The 17,998-nt window shown below is 37.0% G+C and overlaps 1 protein-coding gene across 1 annotated transcript; it reads right to left on the reverse strand.

Moving 5' to 3' along the window:
• Positions 1–1,365: 1,365 nt before the first annotated feature.
• On the reverse strand, positions 1,366–16,895 carry LOC124541579 (UDP-glucosyltransferase 2-like). Its single transcript, XM_047119495.1, has 10 exons — positions 16,741–16,895; positions 11,989–12,132; positions 10,766–10,853; positions 8,926–9,091; positions 8,374–8,568; positions 6,916–7,135; positions 5,405–5,624; positions 4,092–4,311; positions 2,684–2,787; positions 1,366–1,575 (listed from the first exon to the last, which is right to left on the reverse strand). Exons 2-10 carry the CDS (start codon positions 12,127–12,129, stop codon positions 1,400–1,402), a joined length of 1,530 nt encoding a protein of 509 aa, XP_046975451.1. The 5' UTR covers positions 12,130–12,132; positions 16,741–16,895; the 3' UTR covers positions 1,366–1,399.
• Between the last annotated feature and the right edge of the window lie 1,103 nt (positions 16,896–17,998).

Here is a 17,998-nt window from a genome sequence, read left to right on the forward strand (position 1 = left end):
ATTATTTATACCAAAAATATTTTTATGCACAATTGTGAAATATGCTGATTCCTCACTTACTATTTTCAAACTGATTTGACAGTTTTGTCATGTTGTCTCGTTTTAATCGAACACTATAGAAAGAGATGGCGTGTCTTTGTCAATTTAGTTTGGAGATTGTTGTGTGTGTGATCAGTATAGTGTTGTAAGCACTGTGTGTGTGTCGATGTTTTGTTTAATTTATTTTATTGATTTCAATAAACGTTATATAGTAATAAAGACTTTTATTTATGTACCAATAATAACAGTCTTATTTTTGTAATAGTATGTTTTCTGAAGATACTCAAATAAGAGTTATGTGTCTGTATTGTACAGTATTTTATAGTCGGGGTAAGAAAAGGTTCGTCACCTTAAGATCTAGTTTCGCGTGCTCAGTGTGAGCGATAATCCGCTTCACCGATCGAGAGTGACGTATTGCGTCGCAATGATTTGACGTTTAGTTACAAAAGGTACTAAGGGCTTATGATACCTGATAAAGGAATGAATTTGAAAACTGACGAAGGTTTTCTTACTCTGACTGTACAGAGACTGTACAATTGAATAATTTTTTTTGTTATATGTTGGTGGACGAGCATATGGGCCACCTGATGGTAAGTGGTCACCATCACCCGTAGGCAATGACGCTGTAAAAAAATATTAACTATTCCTTACATCGTCAATGTGCCACCAACCTTGGGAACTAAGATGTAATGTCCTCTGTGCCTGTAGTTACACTGGCTCACTCACACTTCAAACCGGAACACAACAATACTGAGTACTGTTATTTGGCGGTAGAATAACTGATGAGTGGGTGGTACCTACCCAGACGGGCTTGCACTAAGCCCTACCACCAAGTAAAATTAATTAGAAATTCAAGTAGACTTTTACAAACACTTTTGAATCGTCATATAACAGCTATATTAAGTGAAGCTACCAACGGTTCTAAATGTACACTCCAAGAAGAACAAGCAAGAAACTCAGTAGTCAATGGCGTAACTATCGTAGGGCAGGCGGTGCAGTGCACCAGGGGCCCCGAGCTCAGGGGGCCCTCTAAACTAAATCTTAGCTTCTTAAAGGGTAATTATTAGTTAAAGAGGGATGGGAAAGAGGGGGTGAAGGCCTGATTCTTTTTCTGTGCACCGGGGCCTTTCCTCAACCAGCTACGCCACTGTCAGTAGTTACTTTTTTTTCAATATTTAAAGTCATGTTAATTAAATACAATTATATATGTATGTAATATAGCCTGTAAGTCAACAAGTGAAAAGAATTTCAAAATTGGTTGATATGGCTATGGTGACCACTTACCAACTGGTACCACTTGTCAATGACATAAAAAAAAACATTAAAAAAAATATATATTCTTTATTTAAACTAATTATACTTAATTTTTCTTCTCTTTATTGTCTTTGATTCTATCACTTCTCTTAAAACTACGGATGATTTTCTTAAACACGCTGTATATTATATACAGTACGAGGAGAAGGAAAGCGAGCTGATCCAGCATCCACAGCTGGTACCAGGAGTACAGCAGCGCCTTGGAGCGGAGGTGGTCAGCACCTGGAAATGAGAAAAGCAACTCTAAAAAACACATTTTAAACTATTTATTTATTTTTATGGTATAGGTTGGCCGACGAGCATATGGGCCACCTGATGGTAAGTGGTCACCATCACCCATGGACAATGACGCTGTAAGAAATATTAACTATTCCTTACATCGTCAATGCGCCACCAACCTTGGGAACTAAGATGTTATGTCCCTTGTGCCTGTAGTTACACTGGTTTACTCTCCCTTCTAATCGGAATGCAACAATACTGAGTACTGTTATTTGGCGGTAGAATAACTGATGAGTGGGTGGTACCTACCCATACGGGCTTGTACAAAGCCCTACCACCAAGTATAAAGTATATTGTAATATTAGAACTTAATATTAAGACAGACAATAGTATCATTCGTAAGAGGCAGAGGTTATAACCAGTTTATCCAGAACTGCTAGGAGTGCACAATATAGCTGATCCATAAGCAAAACATGATCTCTGTGATCGAGTAGTGTGTACCATTTTTATAGGTCCGCCACTTCTCCCCCCCCCTGCGTTGTAAGCGTCGCCGGGAGTAGGGCGGTTTTTCTCTATTCCAGGAACTTCTCTACTTGGATGCCCATGATGGGCAAACCGTCTGGGCGTCGCGGTAGAATGCGCAAGCTATCCCGTCAAGACGGAGAGGTTACCACCGGTTTCTTAGTGGGTATTCCGGTACCTTAAACGCCGGCGAGTCCCACATGAGTATGAATACCCACAACATGGGAAACTCATGGAATATTCATTCCTTCTTCGATTGTAATAGTTAATAACCAACTTATTTTTTTTTTATACATTTTCGAAACACCATCAGCATATTCACAAAAAGTAGCAAATAAGTATACATAAACATATAAATAATAAATAAATATAACAATTATTGATAACAGTAAAAACACATATTAAAACGTATTTATATATCTTGGAAAATCATTATAATAAATAATCATTGCCAGCAAAAAATAATCTTATTTTTTTTTCTTTATATTTACATGTATTTGCAAGAACCTAAGATAAACACGTCTTGCTAAGTTATTAATAATAGTTTTTTAAATAAACTAAATCAAGGATTCTTAAATAAATGTGGTACCGTTGGTCTCGATGGCGAGTCGTACGTAGTGCTGTATGAGGTGGGTGGTGGTCACCGGACGGTCAGTGAACAGCCGAGACAGGTACTTCGCTCGTTTGTAGTATCTGTTATGACAGTATTAACTTATATTAATTGACCATTTAATAGCCGAGATGTCATAGGATCTGAAATCAAGGAAATTACATCCATCATATTGCTTAGCGAATTACGTCGTTCGCAGCCGAAGGACTTAAAAAAACCGAAAGTACTTTAAAAGTTAATTTACTTTAATTCACAAACTTATTTTACAAATATTAATACTAATTTAATTATTACTTCATGTGTTGAGGTTGTAACACAGAATGCCCTCACAACCAATTATTATAAAATAATGTTAATACTTTTCTTAATTCTAAGAGACACAGAAATTATAAAGAATCGGTGTGGTCTGTTGTTGGGTGGCGTGATGTTGCGCAAGGGTTGCTGGTACCGGGCCGTCGACGGTGGTCTCGGCGAACGCGATATCCTAATGTACCTCCATAGGGTGGTCGCATACATAAAAAGCGTCCTTATATCCTCATGTCCAAAATCCCACTGCTGGGCTAAAGCCTCCTCTCCTTTGAGGAGAAGTTTTGGAACTTATTCAGCGCGGGTTGGTGGAATACACATGTGGCAGAATTTCTATGAAATTAGACACATGCAGGTTTCCTCACGATGTTTTCCTCGCCGAGCACAAATTAAGCACATGAATATTTAGTGCTTGTCTGGGTTTGATTCGCAATCATCGGTTAAGTTGTATACGTTCTAACCACTGGGCCATTTCGGCTCCTCTAGTTCAGGTATTTTATAATAAAGTATATTTTAATGGCCTCTGGGTAGCATTTCATTTTGCAAATGTACCACCCAATGGTAAATGGTCACGATACGCCTATATACGCTCACACTGTTATAAGTTCGAGGCTCCGAAACGGTGGTACTTAATGTGTAAATGTTGACGATTTCCAACCTTTTTCAAAGAAAAATGGTTATTATATATTCAATGTAGGTACTTCATATGCCGTAAAACTCAAGAGGCAAGCAGCCTATTTCATTTATGTCATATACTTTATTATACATTTATTTTACACTAGCTGTGCGCGCGACGTTGTACGCCTTTGAATATAACAAAAATATATTATTATTGTAGCCTAAGTTACTCCCTATTATATCAGTTATCTGCCAGTGAAAGTCCCGTCAAAAGCTCTAGCCGTTCTAGAGATTATTCGGAACAAACAGTTACAAAATTGTAAAAAATGTTATTTTGGTATATTTACCGTGTATACTTAAATACTTATGAGTAAAAACGGGCTTTTTTAATATTACAAACAGACACTCCAATTTTATTATATATACATATATAGATATTTAAATAGATAAATATTGACGTCACCTGTCATTGCTCAGCATTTCTTTCAAGGCGTCTCTCAGCGGTCCCGCCATTTCCGGTGAGAACTCGACCATCAAGGCGTGTCCTCCTTGCACACATTTCAGCGCGTTCGAGGGCTGGTCTCCGAACACCGGGATGGCTATCACGGGGACTCCAAACCGGAGCGACTCCAGCGTGCTTAGCAGACCACCATGAGTGATGAAAACTTTCACATTTCTGTGGGCTATAATATAAATAAATGAATATGAGACAACATCACATACATTACTCTGATCCCAATCAAATCAAATCTAAATAAACTTTATCCAAGTAGGCTTTTACGAGCACTTTTGAATCGTCATTTTACAAGTGAAGCTACCACCGGTTCGGAAAGTAGAACCAAGAAGAACCGGCAAGAAAATCAGTAGTTACTCTTTTTCAGCATTTAAAAAATACAAAGTCATGTTAGTTAAATACAATTATTTAAATTAATATATCCTGCTTGGAAGTCAATAGGTATTAACTCCACGCTTTTTTATCATCTATAAAATATTGTATCGAATAATATGCCTTTTCTGTCAATGTATTTTTTAAAGACGATTTGAATTTACGAAACGGCAAAGTTAAAAATGTCTGCGGAATTTTACTATAGAAACGGATACCTTGCCCCAAGAAGGATTGACTTTGCGGAGTCAGAAACTTGACGTTATAAGCTTATCCTTACTCTTAGTGTACATAGAATGATTATGACTGATTTTATCAAACTGATCAATGTTACTGTGAATATACATAAGATTGTTGTAAATATACTGTAACGCAACAGTGAGTATTCCTACTTTGTTAAAAACATCCCGAAGAGAGTCTTTATGTAAATAGCTGAAGCACTTGTGTTATGGAAAATCAGAAGTAACGATACCACAAACACCCAGACCCAAGACAACGTAGAAAGTTAACATGAAAATAGTTGGGTTTCTATCTCCGGTTCTTCTCTTTTCCAAAACGTGGTAGATTTTAAGTTGACTATCAATAAGTAATACTTTTAAATTGGACAAATTGATTAGAACTAGCGTGCACTGGTAACTTTTGTCACGGTGACTGTTTCGTCACTCTTGTCAAGTAGAATATGTACAGATGCAGACACAAATGTCACGTCGTGAGCGCGGACCTCCACACATATTCACGGACTCAACAAGAGTGACGAAACAGTCACCGTGACAAAAATCAGCAGTGCGCGCTAGCTCTTCGATTTTTATACTGTATATATACAATTACACAGTATTATTATATCCCAATAGACTTTACCAATAGCATATAACATAATGTTTTGGATAACTCACCAAGAACGCTGGTTTGGGGCATCCAGGATCTGACGTGGACGTTCTTGGACAGACCTTCGAGTTTTTCGTCGAACTTCCAAAGCACGGTGTAAGGCAGCTCACTGAAGACTTTGATCAGGTCTCGCCTAGTCTCTTCAGTTAGAGCTGAGGCCTTGATGATGGATCCCATGCTGAACAATACCACACCCTGTGGGGAGGAGTCCAGAATATCTTGGAGATCCTGAAATTTTAAACAGATAATATAAAATATGTTTTAAAAATTAGTTTCGAATGGATAGAGTAAGGAATGAGTACATATGAGGAAGTTTGAAAGTGACATCGATAGCCGAGAAGTTATGTGGAAGGCGGCTACCATGGTATGGACATGTAATGCTGGGGAATGAGGAACATATTGTGAGGAAGGCCTTGAGCATGGATGTGGATGGATATAGAGGTAGAGGACGACCAAGGAAACGATGGATGGATTGTGTGAAAGACGATATGGTTAGACAGAATGTTACTTGTGAGATGACGTCTGACAGAGAAGTATAGAAGGAGACATGCTGCGCCGACCCCAAATAAAATTGGGATAAGGGCAGGAGATGATGATGACGAACAGTTTCGATTCACATCTGTTATGATACTTTTCAAATAGACTTAAAACATAGCCGTAACACATGCTGAGCTATCTCTATTACAACTTTCGACGCATCAACACAACAGCCAGTAAATTCCCACTGCTGGGCTAAAGGCCTCTCCCTTTGAGGAGAAGGTGTGGAACATATTCCACCACGCTGTTCCAATGCGGGTTGGTGGAATACACATGTGGCAGAATTTCTATGAAATTTGTCATTTGCAGGTTTCTTGACGATGTTTTCCTTCACCGCTGAGTACGAGATGAATTATAAAGACAAATTAAGCACATGAATCAGCGGAGCTTGCCTGGGTTTGAACCCGCTATCATCGGTTAAGATGCACGCGTTCTAACCACTGGGCCATCTCAGCTCGACGCATCACGAAGATTTATTAATCCTGATAAAATTTTCCGTTTAATATATAGGTTAATGTTACATTTTTAAAAGAAATGTGAGGTAATTAGTAATGTGTTCTGTGGTCATCAATGCTCACAAATCCCATAGTAAATATTTTCCAAAAATGAATTTCGTAAATCTAATACGCCCTCGACGGGAAGTAACTTCTCTTGTTATAGCAAATTTGTAGTTACACTTTTTGAATCGCCCTTAAAACTTAAATAAGACGAAAGGCACCTTTACTTTCGCCAAACAACAGCACTGAGTACTGTTGTGTTCCGCTTTGAAGGGTGGGTGAGCCATTGTAACTACAGGCACAAGGGACATAACATCTCAGTTCCCAAGGTTGGTGGCGCATTGGCGATGTAAGGAATGGCTAATATTTCTTATTGTACCATTGTCTATGGACGGTAGTGACCACTTACCATCAGATGCTCATATGCTCGTCCACCAAACTATAACATAAATAAAAGTAAATAGACAAGCTAATATATCTTTTACCTTTGGCAGTGGGGGTATTTCCTCAGGGATGTGGTATCCTCCGATTTCAACAACGTTGGGTGGTAGGCTCTGTGCTGGTGAAAAAGAGGGATGCGAGTTGACGAAGAGAATCGAGATGTTGTGGATGGCTTCCTTGTAAGGAGGAAGGGTGACTCCTCGAGCCTTTGCGATAGGGGTGAAGTGAGTTTCGTAGTCAGACTTTACCATTGTGTAGTCTAATCTGAAAGAAATATTTTAATCATCAACAACAACAGCCTGTAAATTCCCACTGCTGGGCTAAAGGCCTCCTCTCCCTTTGAGGTGAAGGTTTGGAACATATTCCACCACGCTGCTCCAATGCGGGTTGGTCGAATACACATGTGGCAGAATTTCTATGAAATTTGTCACATGCAGGTTTCCTCACGATGTTTTCCTTCACCGCTGAGCACGAGATGAATTATAAAGAAAAATTAACCACACGAATCAGCGGTGCTTGCCTGGGTTTGAACCCGCAATCATCGGTTAAGATGCACGCGTTCCAACCGCTGGGCCATCTCGACTCATCATTATTTTAATCAAGGAATTGTATTATTATATATATTTTTTATTATGAGACAACATCACACACATTACTCTGATCCCAATGTAAGTAGCTAAAGCACATGTGTTATGGAAAATCAGAAGTATACCACAAACACCATGACCCAAGACAACATGGAAAACTAAATGATAATCTACACTGACTCGGCCGAGAATCGAACTCGGGACCTCGGAGTGGTACCCATGAAAACCGGTCAACATCATTCGACCATGTTCCTTGTACACTTAGTAATAATACAGTTATGGTATATCTATAACGCCGTTATCTACCTACATTCAATTATGAGCTATGACCCAAAAACACGGTAGCAGAACATGGCAGAATTCCGTGGAAATTACACATGCAGGCTTCCTCACGATGTTTTCCTTCACCGCCGAGCACGAGATGAATGATGAATTAAGCATATGAAAATACAGTGGTGCTTCACTGGGACATCTCGGCTCTCAATTAATCCACATTTAATCATTACGAAATATGAATTAAAAATAATTTTTGTATAAATCTTGACCGCGTGCTATGGCGGCAAGAATGCTAGCGGCATTTCCCCGTTGAATCGCAATTCCGATCCTCTGGGCGAACGAACCAGCCCTCCTGTCACCAGAAGCAATAAATAAATAATAAATAAATATGAGACAACACCTAAAACACATGTGTTATGGAAATCAGAAGTAACGACGATACCACAAACACCCAGACCCAAGACAACATGGAAAACTAAATGATAATCTACACCGACTCGGCCAGGAATCAAACCCGGGACCTCGGAGTGGCGTACCCATGTAAACCGGTGTACACACCACTCGACCACGGAGGTCGTCATAAGGCGACGTGTTACACTTTTCATGCAGTTTTTTACGCCAAGTGTATAAAATACTTACAAGGATCCCGTCGACATCACCAAATAAAATAGAGTATTTTGAAGGCGGCTCAAAAAGTTCATTGGTATGGGCGAGTCAACGAAGAAGGCTGGTATCGTGGGTACGGATCTAACTGTGTCCACCAAGCCTTCCATATGCGTGTGCATCACTATACCGCTGAGGAGGATCCAAGGTACTTGCTGAACCGCTGCATATCTGAACAATATAAAAGATATTTACTAAAAATTAACAAATATCACTACATAGTATAGAACAAAGTCGCTTTCTCTGTCATAATATATAAAACCTTTTTTTAACAATATACAAAAAGAAAAAGTAATGTGTAATAACGAATGTTCTGTGATCTTCTTTTGTTTTTTTTTATTCACTTACTAACCACTAATGACAACGTAACAACGTACAATTATATTGCAAGAATCTTAATATTAACTAGTTCTAAAAGCAATTTGGTTATATTGAGTTCGGATTGTCAGTGTCTAAGTAACAGACAGTTACTTTTTTCTTTCTTTCTTTAAATCTTTCTTTAAAAATCCATTTATGCTAGTACCATACCCAGAATCAGTATCCGTGAAGAACCACTCCGTGACCACCGCGTCAAACTTTTCCCTGGCCAAGACCTCCCTGACCGCTGGTGTTGTAATCACTTCCCTGGATATGTTCCTCGCGAGCTCCTTGACGGCCGCTATGCTTTGCTTCGACTTATCCTTCCAATCTTCGGCTGAAAAGGCAAAGTTCAGAGATGCATGACAACGGCGGATTTTAGTGTTCACAGCGGGATATTATTCAGGGCCTGTAATGTAAGAATCATCATCATCTTCCTGCCCTTATCCCAATTTTATTTGGGCAGCAGGTCTTCTCCTTCCATACTTCTCTGTCAGACGTCATCTCACAAGTAACATTCTTTCTAACCATATCGTCTTTCACACAATCCATCCCTCGTTTCCTTGGTCGTCCTCTACCTCTATATCCATCCACATCCATGCTCAAGGCCTTCCTCACAATATATTCCTCATTCCTCCGCATTACATGCTCATACCATGATAGCCGCCTTCCACGTAACTTCTCGGCTATCGGTGTCACTTTCAAACTTCCTCTTATGTACTCTATACATTTGCGTAACACCACACATTCCTCTCAGCATTCTCGTCTCCGCAACATGCAATGTCTTATAATAATATAAAGTAATTATAGATCAAAAAACAATACGTCCGTCTCAATTTTTTATAAAAACACCATTTTGATACGTAGTTAGTACAATGTTATACATTTTTTAAGACAGACATCTGTGTCCGAGCTTGTATGAACTGTGTTACAGACACAGACGCCATCATCTTACAGTTCATTCACGAATTGCTGCAATTTGTAAAGTATCAAAAATTAATTTAACATAGTTGCTCAAAACTTTTATATTTGCAAGAAAAGGGGACGTGCTGTGTGAGTGTGTGAGGTGTGTGAGATAAATAGCCTTTCTGCGCGATGTTATGTGAGCAGTGCCGTAAATAGCCTTTTGTGCGAGCTTCTATAACTGCGCCCTATTTAAGCAGACCCTTTGCCTATTTTACTGTCTCACTCACTAAAACTTAACCGTAGGTTCAGTACTGCAAATGCGTTGCCCATTAACGATAAACACTAAACACAAATACGTTCGTGCGCTGCCAAAAAAATGTGTGCGATGGATGTTTTTAATGATACTAGCATGTAAGTACGTTTGTATTGGAATCGAGTACTAGAGGCTCAGCGGAATCTTTACAAGAGCAAAACGAAAAAACAATAGTCCTGCCCAGTCTGTCTATTCTTGCGCCCGAGAGTGTACGCCCTGTGCCTGGGCCTGTGCCTGCCCTAATTACACCACTGTGTGTGGGAGATATTAATTACTATATTAAAGCAGTAATTTAAATCTTTTTATGCGTTCGTAAGATGTTTTGCGAAAAGTTGTTCAGCCTCATCCTACATTACTTTCGGAGAAAGCTATTTATAACAGTTTTACATTTCAATTTTGTTAAGAAGTATATGTTACAGATTTCATTAATTGTGTTAAAAATGGTGGCTGCTGAGACATGCATAACTTCTCGTCATAGCAGTTTTAGCCAGATGGTTCTATGGTGGATACACGCTGCGCACTTTAGAAGGACAGGAAGTTAGGTAGGGTTCCCTAAACCCCTTCTTTACTAAATTTGGTTAGATTAGTTAGCCTTCCCAGACACAACAAGTTTTGCGGTGAAATATTTGAAGAATGGCTGCCAAGATACTCGTAACACAAAATTGGTATACTTTGTGTGCTTCTCCCAAAACTTCCAGGTAATTGGGAGCTACCCAAAAGAGAACAACGTATAATAAAGTAATTACTAAACCTAAAATAACCTAAAAATACTCTCGTATATTATGTACTCACTATGAGGAGGCATTTTTATGTGACTGACATCAATATACTTCAAGTTTTTCACCGGTTTCGATTCTGGGAAGTTCGATATGAATGTTATCTGAAAAATAAATATATATTCATTTCTAATCAATGTCATCACAACTATTTTGCAATATAGAAGATATATTATTATGATATTCACTATGAATGATCGAAAAAATTGTTTTTTGAACGTCGACGAAACTGTTATCAGAAGTTTGGAACAGAAAATTTAATTGTCTATGTCACCGTAAAAACAAAATTCGTTAGATTACAATCTGACGATACAGATTGCAATCTAACAAATTATTGTGAATCGTGAAATATGATAGCAATTTAAAGTATTATTTTTCGTTATATTGTGATCCATCAATGAAAAGCGATCAAATTTGAACTGGCGTAGAACGGAAGCATGACGCGTGCTGATTGGTTGAACGTCATTTTTATTTTTTTTATGGTATAGTTTGGCGGACGAGTATATGGGCCACCTTATAAGTGGTCACTATCACCCAAAGACAATGACGCTGTAAGAAACATTAATGTGCCACCAACCTTGGAAACTAAGATGTTATGTCCCTTGTGCCTGTAGTTACTGCTCACTCACCCTTCAAACCGGAACACAACAATATTGAGTACTGTTATTTGGCGGTAGAGTAACTGATGAGTTGGTGGTACTGGACTTGCACAAAGCCCCCCAGAATCCGTCATATTATATCACCGTAAAATTGTAAATACGGTTAAACTATAATCTATTTCGCGCAATTGTAAATTGTCGTAAGTTTATTCAAATTGCAATAAAATATAAACAATTTCGATAGTTCATAATATTTCGGTTAGGTTAGGTTAGAGTTTTTTATAATTTAAGTGAAAGTTCTGTCTCGTTCTAACGAGTTCTAACGAGAGTTCGTTAGATTACAATCTATTGTAATCTAACAAAATTTGTAATCTTACGGTGACAGATATAACTAAGCAGTGGCGGCGCCAGATCGAATCTTAATGTGGGCAAGATACAGTTTGCGAGGCGCTTGTTTTTATTATTATTATAATTTTTCAGTTTAATGGAATAGTGTTCTGCTACATATAAAGACATAAGTTTAGGTATTATTCAAGTAATGTTAGCATTGCACAAAACAGCTGAGCTAGTTTATGTAAATCTAAGCTTTTATCTTTGTTCCTCTTTCGATTAGAACAGACTATAATTAAAAATGTATTACCTGATGTCCAGCTTTTAAAAGCGGATCCACGATGCCCTTCATCAGATGGTAATGACTTTTTGATGGTACCGGTTGGATACACAGGATGTTGTAACCACAAGCCGCGGTGACCACTGTCAGGAACACTAGCACCAACTTCATGGTCTGAAAGGAGACATTTTTTTTGTAAGACATTTGTTTTATTTTTTTAATTTTTATATAGTCACGGACCATGTCTCTGAGACTCTGGTGTCTCCATTAGAATGTAATACTAATTTTACTTTGTGGTAGGGCTTTGTGCTAGCCCTTCTGGATAGGCACCACCCACTCATCAGATATTCTACCGTCAAATAACAGTACTCAGTATTGTTGTGTTCCGGCTGAAGGGTGAGTGAGCCAGTGTAACTACAGGCACAAAGGACATAACATCTTAGTTCCCAAGGTTGGTGGCGCATTGACGATATAAAGAATAGTTGATGTTTCTTACAACGTTATTGTCTATGGGTGATGGTGATTGGTGACCACTTACCATTAGGTGGCCCATACGCTCGTCCGCCAACCTATTCCATAAAAATAAACTTGATAATAAATATTATATTAATTATTATTATCTGTATATTATAGATAAGTATCTGTCACTTTGTATATTCATCATTATTATATACTTCGATGATTCCTTTATCTATATAATTGGTTAGAACAAGAAAAAAAAATCAAAAGCGCGCGAAACCGAATTAAACCACCGTTATGGTACGACTGAAAGGTTGATATTGGCGCGATTTGTAATTTGTTAAACGTGTTGATTTTGTTTTATTTTTGATTTGTAAGCTTTACTGAGTAGTTTACTTCAAAATTTCGATTTGTTGATTTATTTATGTTAAGATAAATTCAAAATTAGAACTATGTTTGGTTTTGTTACTATATTGGTTTTAGTATTTTAAATTTTTATCTTTTTTTTAAATCTATTGCACTTATGTACGCTAAATACCTTTTTTAATCTGTCAAAATTGACATTGACAGATTCGTCGTGGCGGGAAAATTGATCAGTTATATGTCACCGTAAAATTGGTAATACCGTTAGATTGTAATGTATACTGCGAGATTGTAAACCGTCGAAAGATTGAGAGCGTTTATGAGAAATATTTAGTAAAAATCCCGTCCGTACCTATTGGACTTTAAAGGATGTGGCTATCGAGTCAGCCTATTTTATGTATTGATGCGATACAGTATTTATTTCGTGAACATATTCCAAAACGCTATTCCAATACGGATTAGTGAAATGGATAAGTGGCAGAATTTCTATGAAATTAGACACATGCAGGTTTCTTCACGATGTTTTTCTTCTCCACCGAGCAGGAGATGGGTTATAAACACAAATATACTGGTGCTTGCCTGAGTTTGAACCCGAAATCATCTGTTAAGATACACGCGGTCTAACCACTGGGCCATCTAATCTCACAACAATAGTAGGTTTGAAAAATTGTTAAGCAGAAAGAAGTCTACATTTTAGAATCGAGATGCCCACAATGGCTTATAGATAGGATGTTAGCACGCTAGCAAGACCAATATTAATGGCCGTAAAAAGAAAAACATTCTAGATCTGCAGCCAGCGTTAGTAATCCAAGCTCAAGAAATGTATTTATTTACATTACATTAGAAACATCTAAAATCATCAGTGTTTATTTACTATATTGTCCATGTATTATGTACAAAAACCTTCCTCTCGAATCACTCTATCTATTAAAAAAACCGCATCAAAATCCGTTGCCTAATTTCAAAGATCTGAACATTCATAGGCACAGACAGCGGTAAGCGACTTTGTTTTATACTGTGTAATGATAATGAATGATTAATGATAATAGACTCTATTTTTAAAAGGAGGAAAATCTTTGTCAATTAAAAGTGAATACACTGTTATATAAATCAATAACTCATTAATGATAATTATACAGCATTATCAAATTACTACATACACACACATACAAAAGTAACAGATAACAAATCGGTGGAGATAGGAAAGGCAAACAAAACGGTCGTCGTTAGACAGCCGCGGCGTTATTCTGGTTAAATCGACTCGTTTTTCACTTGTGTAATTTGTGACAATCGAATTTTATTTATTTTTATTTTATGGAATAGGTCGAGGGACGAGCATATGAGCCACCTGTTGGGAAGTGGTCATCACAACCCATAGACAATGACGTTGTAAGAAATATTAACTATTCCTTACGTCGTCAATGCGCTACCAATCTTGGGAATAAAGATGTTATGTCCCTTGTGCCTGTAGTTACACTGGCTCACTCACCCTTCAAACCGGAACACAACAATACTAAGTACTGTTGCTTGGCGGCAGATTATCTGATGAGTGGGTGGTACCTACCCAGGCGGGCTTACACAAAGCCCTACCATCAAGTATATATACGGTGATACGCAATTTTGAGCCGAGATGACCGCGTGGTTATAACGCGTGCATCTTAACCGATGATTGCGGGTTCGTTGCAAGCACCGCTGAATATTCATGTGGTTTATTTGTGTTTATAATTCATCTCGTGCTCGGCGGTGAAGGAAAACATCGTAAGGAAACCTGCATGTGTCTAATTTAATAGAAAGTAGCTTTAGCCCAGCAGTGGGAAATTTACAGGATGTTGTTGTTATCGAAACACATAAAGGTTCAGTAATGCTTGCTTGTCCAATCACTGGTCCATCTCGGCCCTTACATCGTCATTGGTCCATCCGCAAAGTCATTATTAAATCCTTCTTGGGCGAGGTATAAAGTCAAGTAAAGTAAAGTAACAGCCTGTAAATTTTCCCACTGCTGAGATATGGCCTCCTCTTCCATTAAGGAGAGGGTTTGGAACATATTCCACCACGCTGTTCCAATGCGGGTTGGTGGAATGCACATGTGGCAGAATTTCGATGAAATTAGACACATGCAGGTTTCCTCACGATGTTTTCCTTCACCGCCGAGCACGAGATGAATTATAAACACAATTAAGCACATATATATAGTGGTGCTTGCCTGGGCTTGAACCCGCAATCATCGGTTAAGATGCACGCGTTCTAACCACTGGGCCATCTCAGGGCGAGGTATCCTTTTCTATAATAAAATTTCGCAGACATTTTTAACTTTGCCGTTTCGTAAATGCAAATCGTTTGTAAAAAAAACATTGGTATATAAAGTATATTATTTGATACAAGATTGACTGTTGACTTCCAAGCAGGATATATTAATTTGAATAATTGTATTAACTAAAATGACTTTATATTTTTTAAATGTTAAAAAAGAGTACCTACTGAGTTCCTTACCGGTTTTTCTCGGTAGAATCTACTTTCCGAACCGGTGGTAGCTTCACTAAATTGTAAAATGACGATTCAAAAGTGCTTGTAAATGCCCACTTAAATAAAGTTTATTTTGATTTTGATTGCTTTTGATTTTAGTGCATCTTAAATCAATTATAATAATATAGACAAACTTGCACATAATGCACTGAATGCATCTCTTAAAAATAGTCAAACTCGTAATTTAATCTGACATTTAACGCACTTGATCAACGGTGAGTTTCGAAATCATTCTCACTGAATATGGCTGTAGATTTTGACATAGATTTAAATGTTCTTATTTTAATACATCGTATTACAAAACAGTACACTATTACACTAATTTTAATTCCCATACGATCTCTGATACCTATCATACACCAATATCAAAATTCAGTACAAGAAATAATTAGCACTATATATTTTGTAAAGAAATATAAATATATATTTGTCTCATCCAACTTACAATTTATTAAATTTACAATTACAATTTGTTAATGAAATATCATAAACAAATAGAGATAGATATATTTTTGCTCACTCATCCTAAATCACGATTGCTGTATTCTGATTTCTGACGTATAGCACAATGTGTTTATTTGAATTTAATTGATCAATAAATATGAGACAACATCACATACATTACTCTGATCCCAATGTAAGTAGCTGAAGCACTTGTGTTATGGAAAATCAGAAGTAACGATAACACAAACACCCAGACCCGAGACAACATAGAAAACTAATGAACTTTTTGTACATCGAACCCGGGACCTTGGAGTGGCGTACCCATGAAAACCGGTCTGCACACTACTCGACTATAATCTATACATATAATAAAATTTGAGTGTCTGTTTGTAATATTAAAATAGCCCTTTTTTGCTCAAGGCATATGTATGTATACACGGTACATATACCAAAATAATATTTTTTACAGTTTTTGTCGATCTGGCTGTCTGTTTGTTCCGGCTAATCTCTGGAACGGCTGGACCGATTTTGACGGGACTGTCACTGGCAGATAACTGATATAATAGGGAGTAGCTTAGGCTACAGTAATATATATTTTTGTTAAATTCAAACGCGTACAAGGGCGCGGGCACATCTAGTATATTGAGATAGTATGTAAATACATATTGACGGAAATTCAGTAAGTAAATAAAACTAATTATAACGGATGAATCGCGTATATTAATTATTTTTAAAACATCCCGACGTTTCGAGCACTTTGCAGTGTTCGTGGTCACGGGTAGTCTACCCGTAAATGTGTAATAATCGCGAAAATTTAAGACAACATTCAGTAAGTAAATTATTAAATTTTTTGGATTAGCATTTGAATAAATTATAAATATTTTATGATTTCCTAAAAGTATATTTATATTTCAAATTAATAATTAATTATTGACCATATATTTAACGCATCACGAATATTTATAAAAAAAAAATTAAAATAATCTTACTTACTCGCTTTTACAAACGAATGAATTAAACAATTTTTATATATTACAACACAGTCGAACAAATTACGTTACAAGTTTAAACTATTCCATTTGATGATTTAAAATTCGAACGGCCTACTGATTCCACGTTTAAATTTTCACTGAAGCGTACAAACGAACAATTTTTATCAATGAAACAGATCATCATTGTAATATATAATCTGCATAACAATATGGCGCTTAAACTCGATATATTTAAGTTTATATTCCAAAATATTTGTAAATAAATTGCACAATAGTATTTTCTTTTACAATTTATTGATTTCATTGTATTATTGTGATATTACATCATTACATAGTATAAAACAAAGTCGCTTAGCGCTGTTGCTATGTATGCTTAGATCTTTGAAATTACGCAACGGATTTTGATGCGGTTCCTTTTAATAGATTGAGTGATTCGATTTATTGGTGGTAGGGATACCGTTAAACAACAGTACGCAGTATTGTTGTGTTCCGGTTTGAAGGGTGAGTGGGCCTTTGTAACTACAGGCACAAGGGATATAACATCTTAGTTCCCAAGGTTGGTGGCGCATTGACGATGTAAGGAATAGTTAATATTTTTTACAGCGTCATTGTCTATGGGTGATGGTGACCACTTACCATCAGGTCGCCCAAGCTCGTCCGCCAACCAATTCCATGAAAAAAAATTCGAGAGGAAGATTTTTGTATATAATAGAATATAAGAACAATATAGTAAAGAAACACTGATAATTTTAGTAGTTTCTAATGTGATGTCGTAAATAAACAAATTCTATTATGTAGTATATTTAGTATCAGTATTGCACCCGTGCGAAGGCGGGGCGGGTCGCTAGTAAGGGTATAATATTTATTTATTTATTTAATATTTGGGAAACAAACAGATATAACATATAATAAAATTACATAATACAGTTTAGATATCACATTATCCAGCGAAGTTTCCACCGATTGATAAAACATATAATGCACTCAAATATTTTAACACAATAAGAGAAATAAAAAATTATTTGACAATATTAAAAGTATATAGTTAAGTTAATTTAAGAAGGTTACAAATTTTATCTTTAAATTTAATTAAAGATAAATGAAATATATCAATGTTCCCAAAATGCTTATTATATTCGCGACAAGCTCTGATTATAAAACAGTTAGCATTATGTGATGAGTGACAAGTGGGAGTATAAAAACATAGCGGTTGACGAGCGTTGGATCGTGGGCAGTTCAGAGACAGCTTGCTTAGTAGA

This window comes from Vanessa cardui, chromosome 28 (assembly GCF_905220365.1).
Source record: "Vanessa cardui chromosome 28, ilVanCard2.1, whole genome shotgun sequence".
Lineage (NCBI taxonomy): Eukaryota > Metazoa > Arthropoda > Insecta > Lepidoptera > Nymphalidae > Vanessa > Vanessa cardui.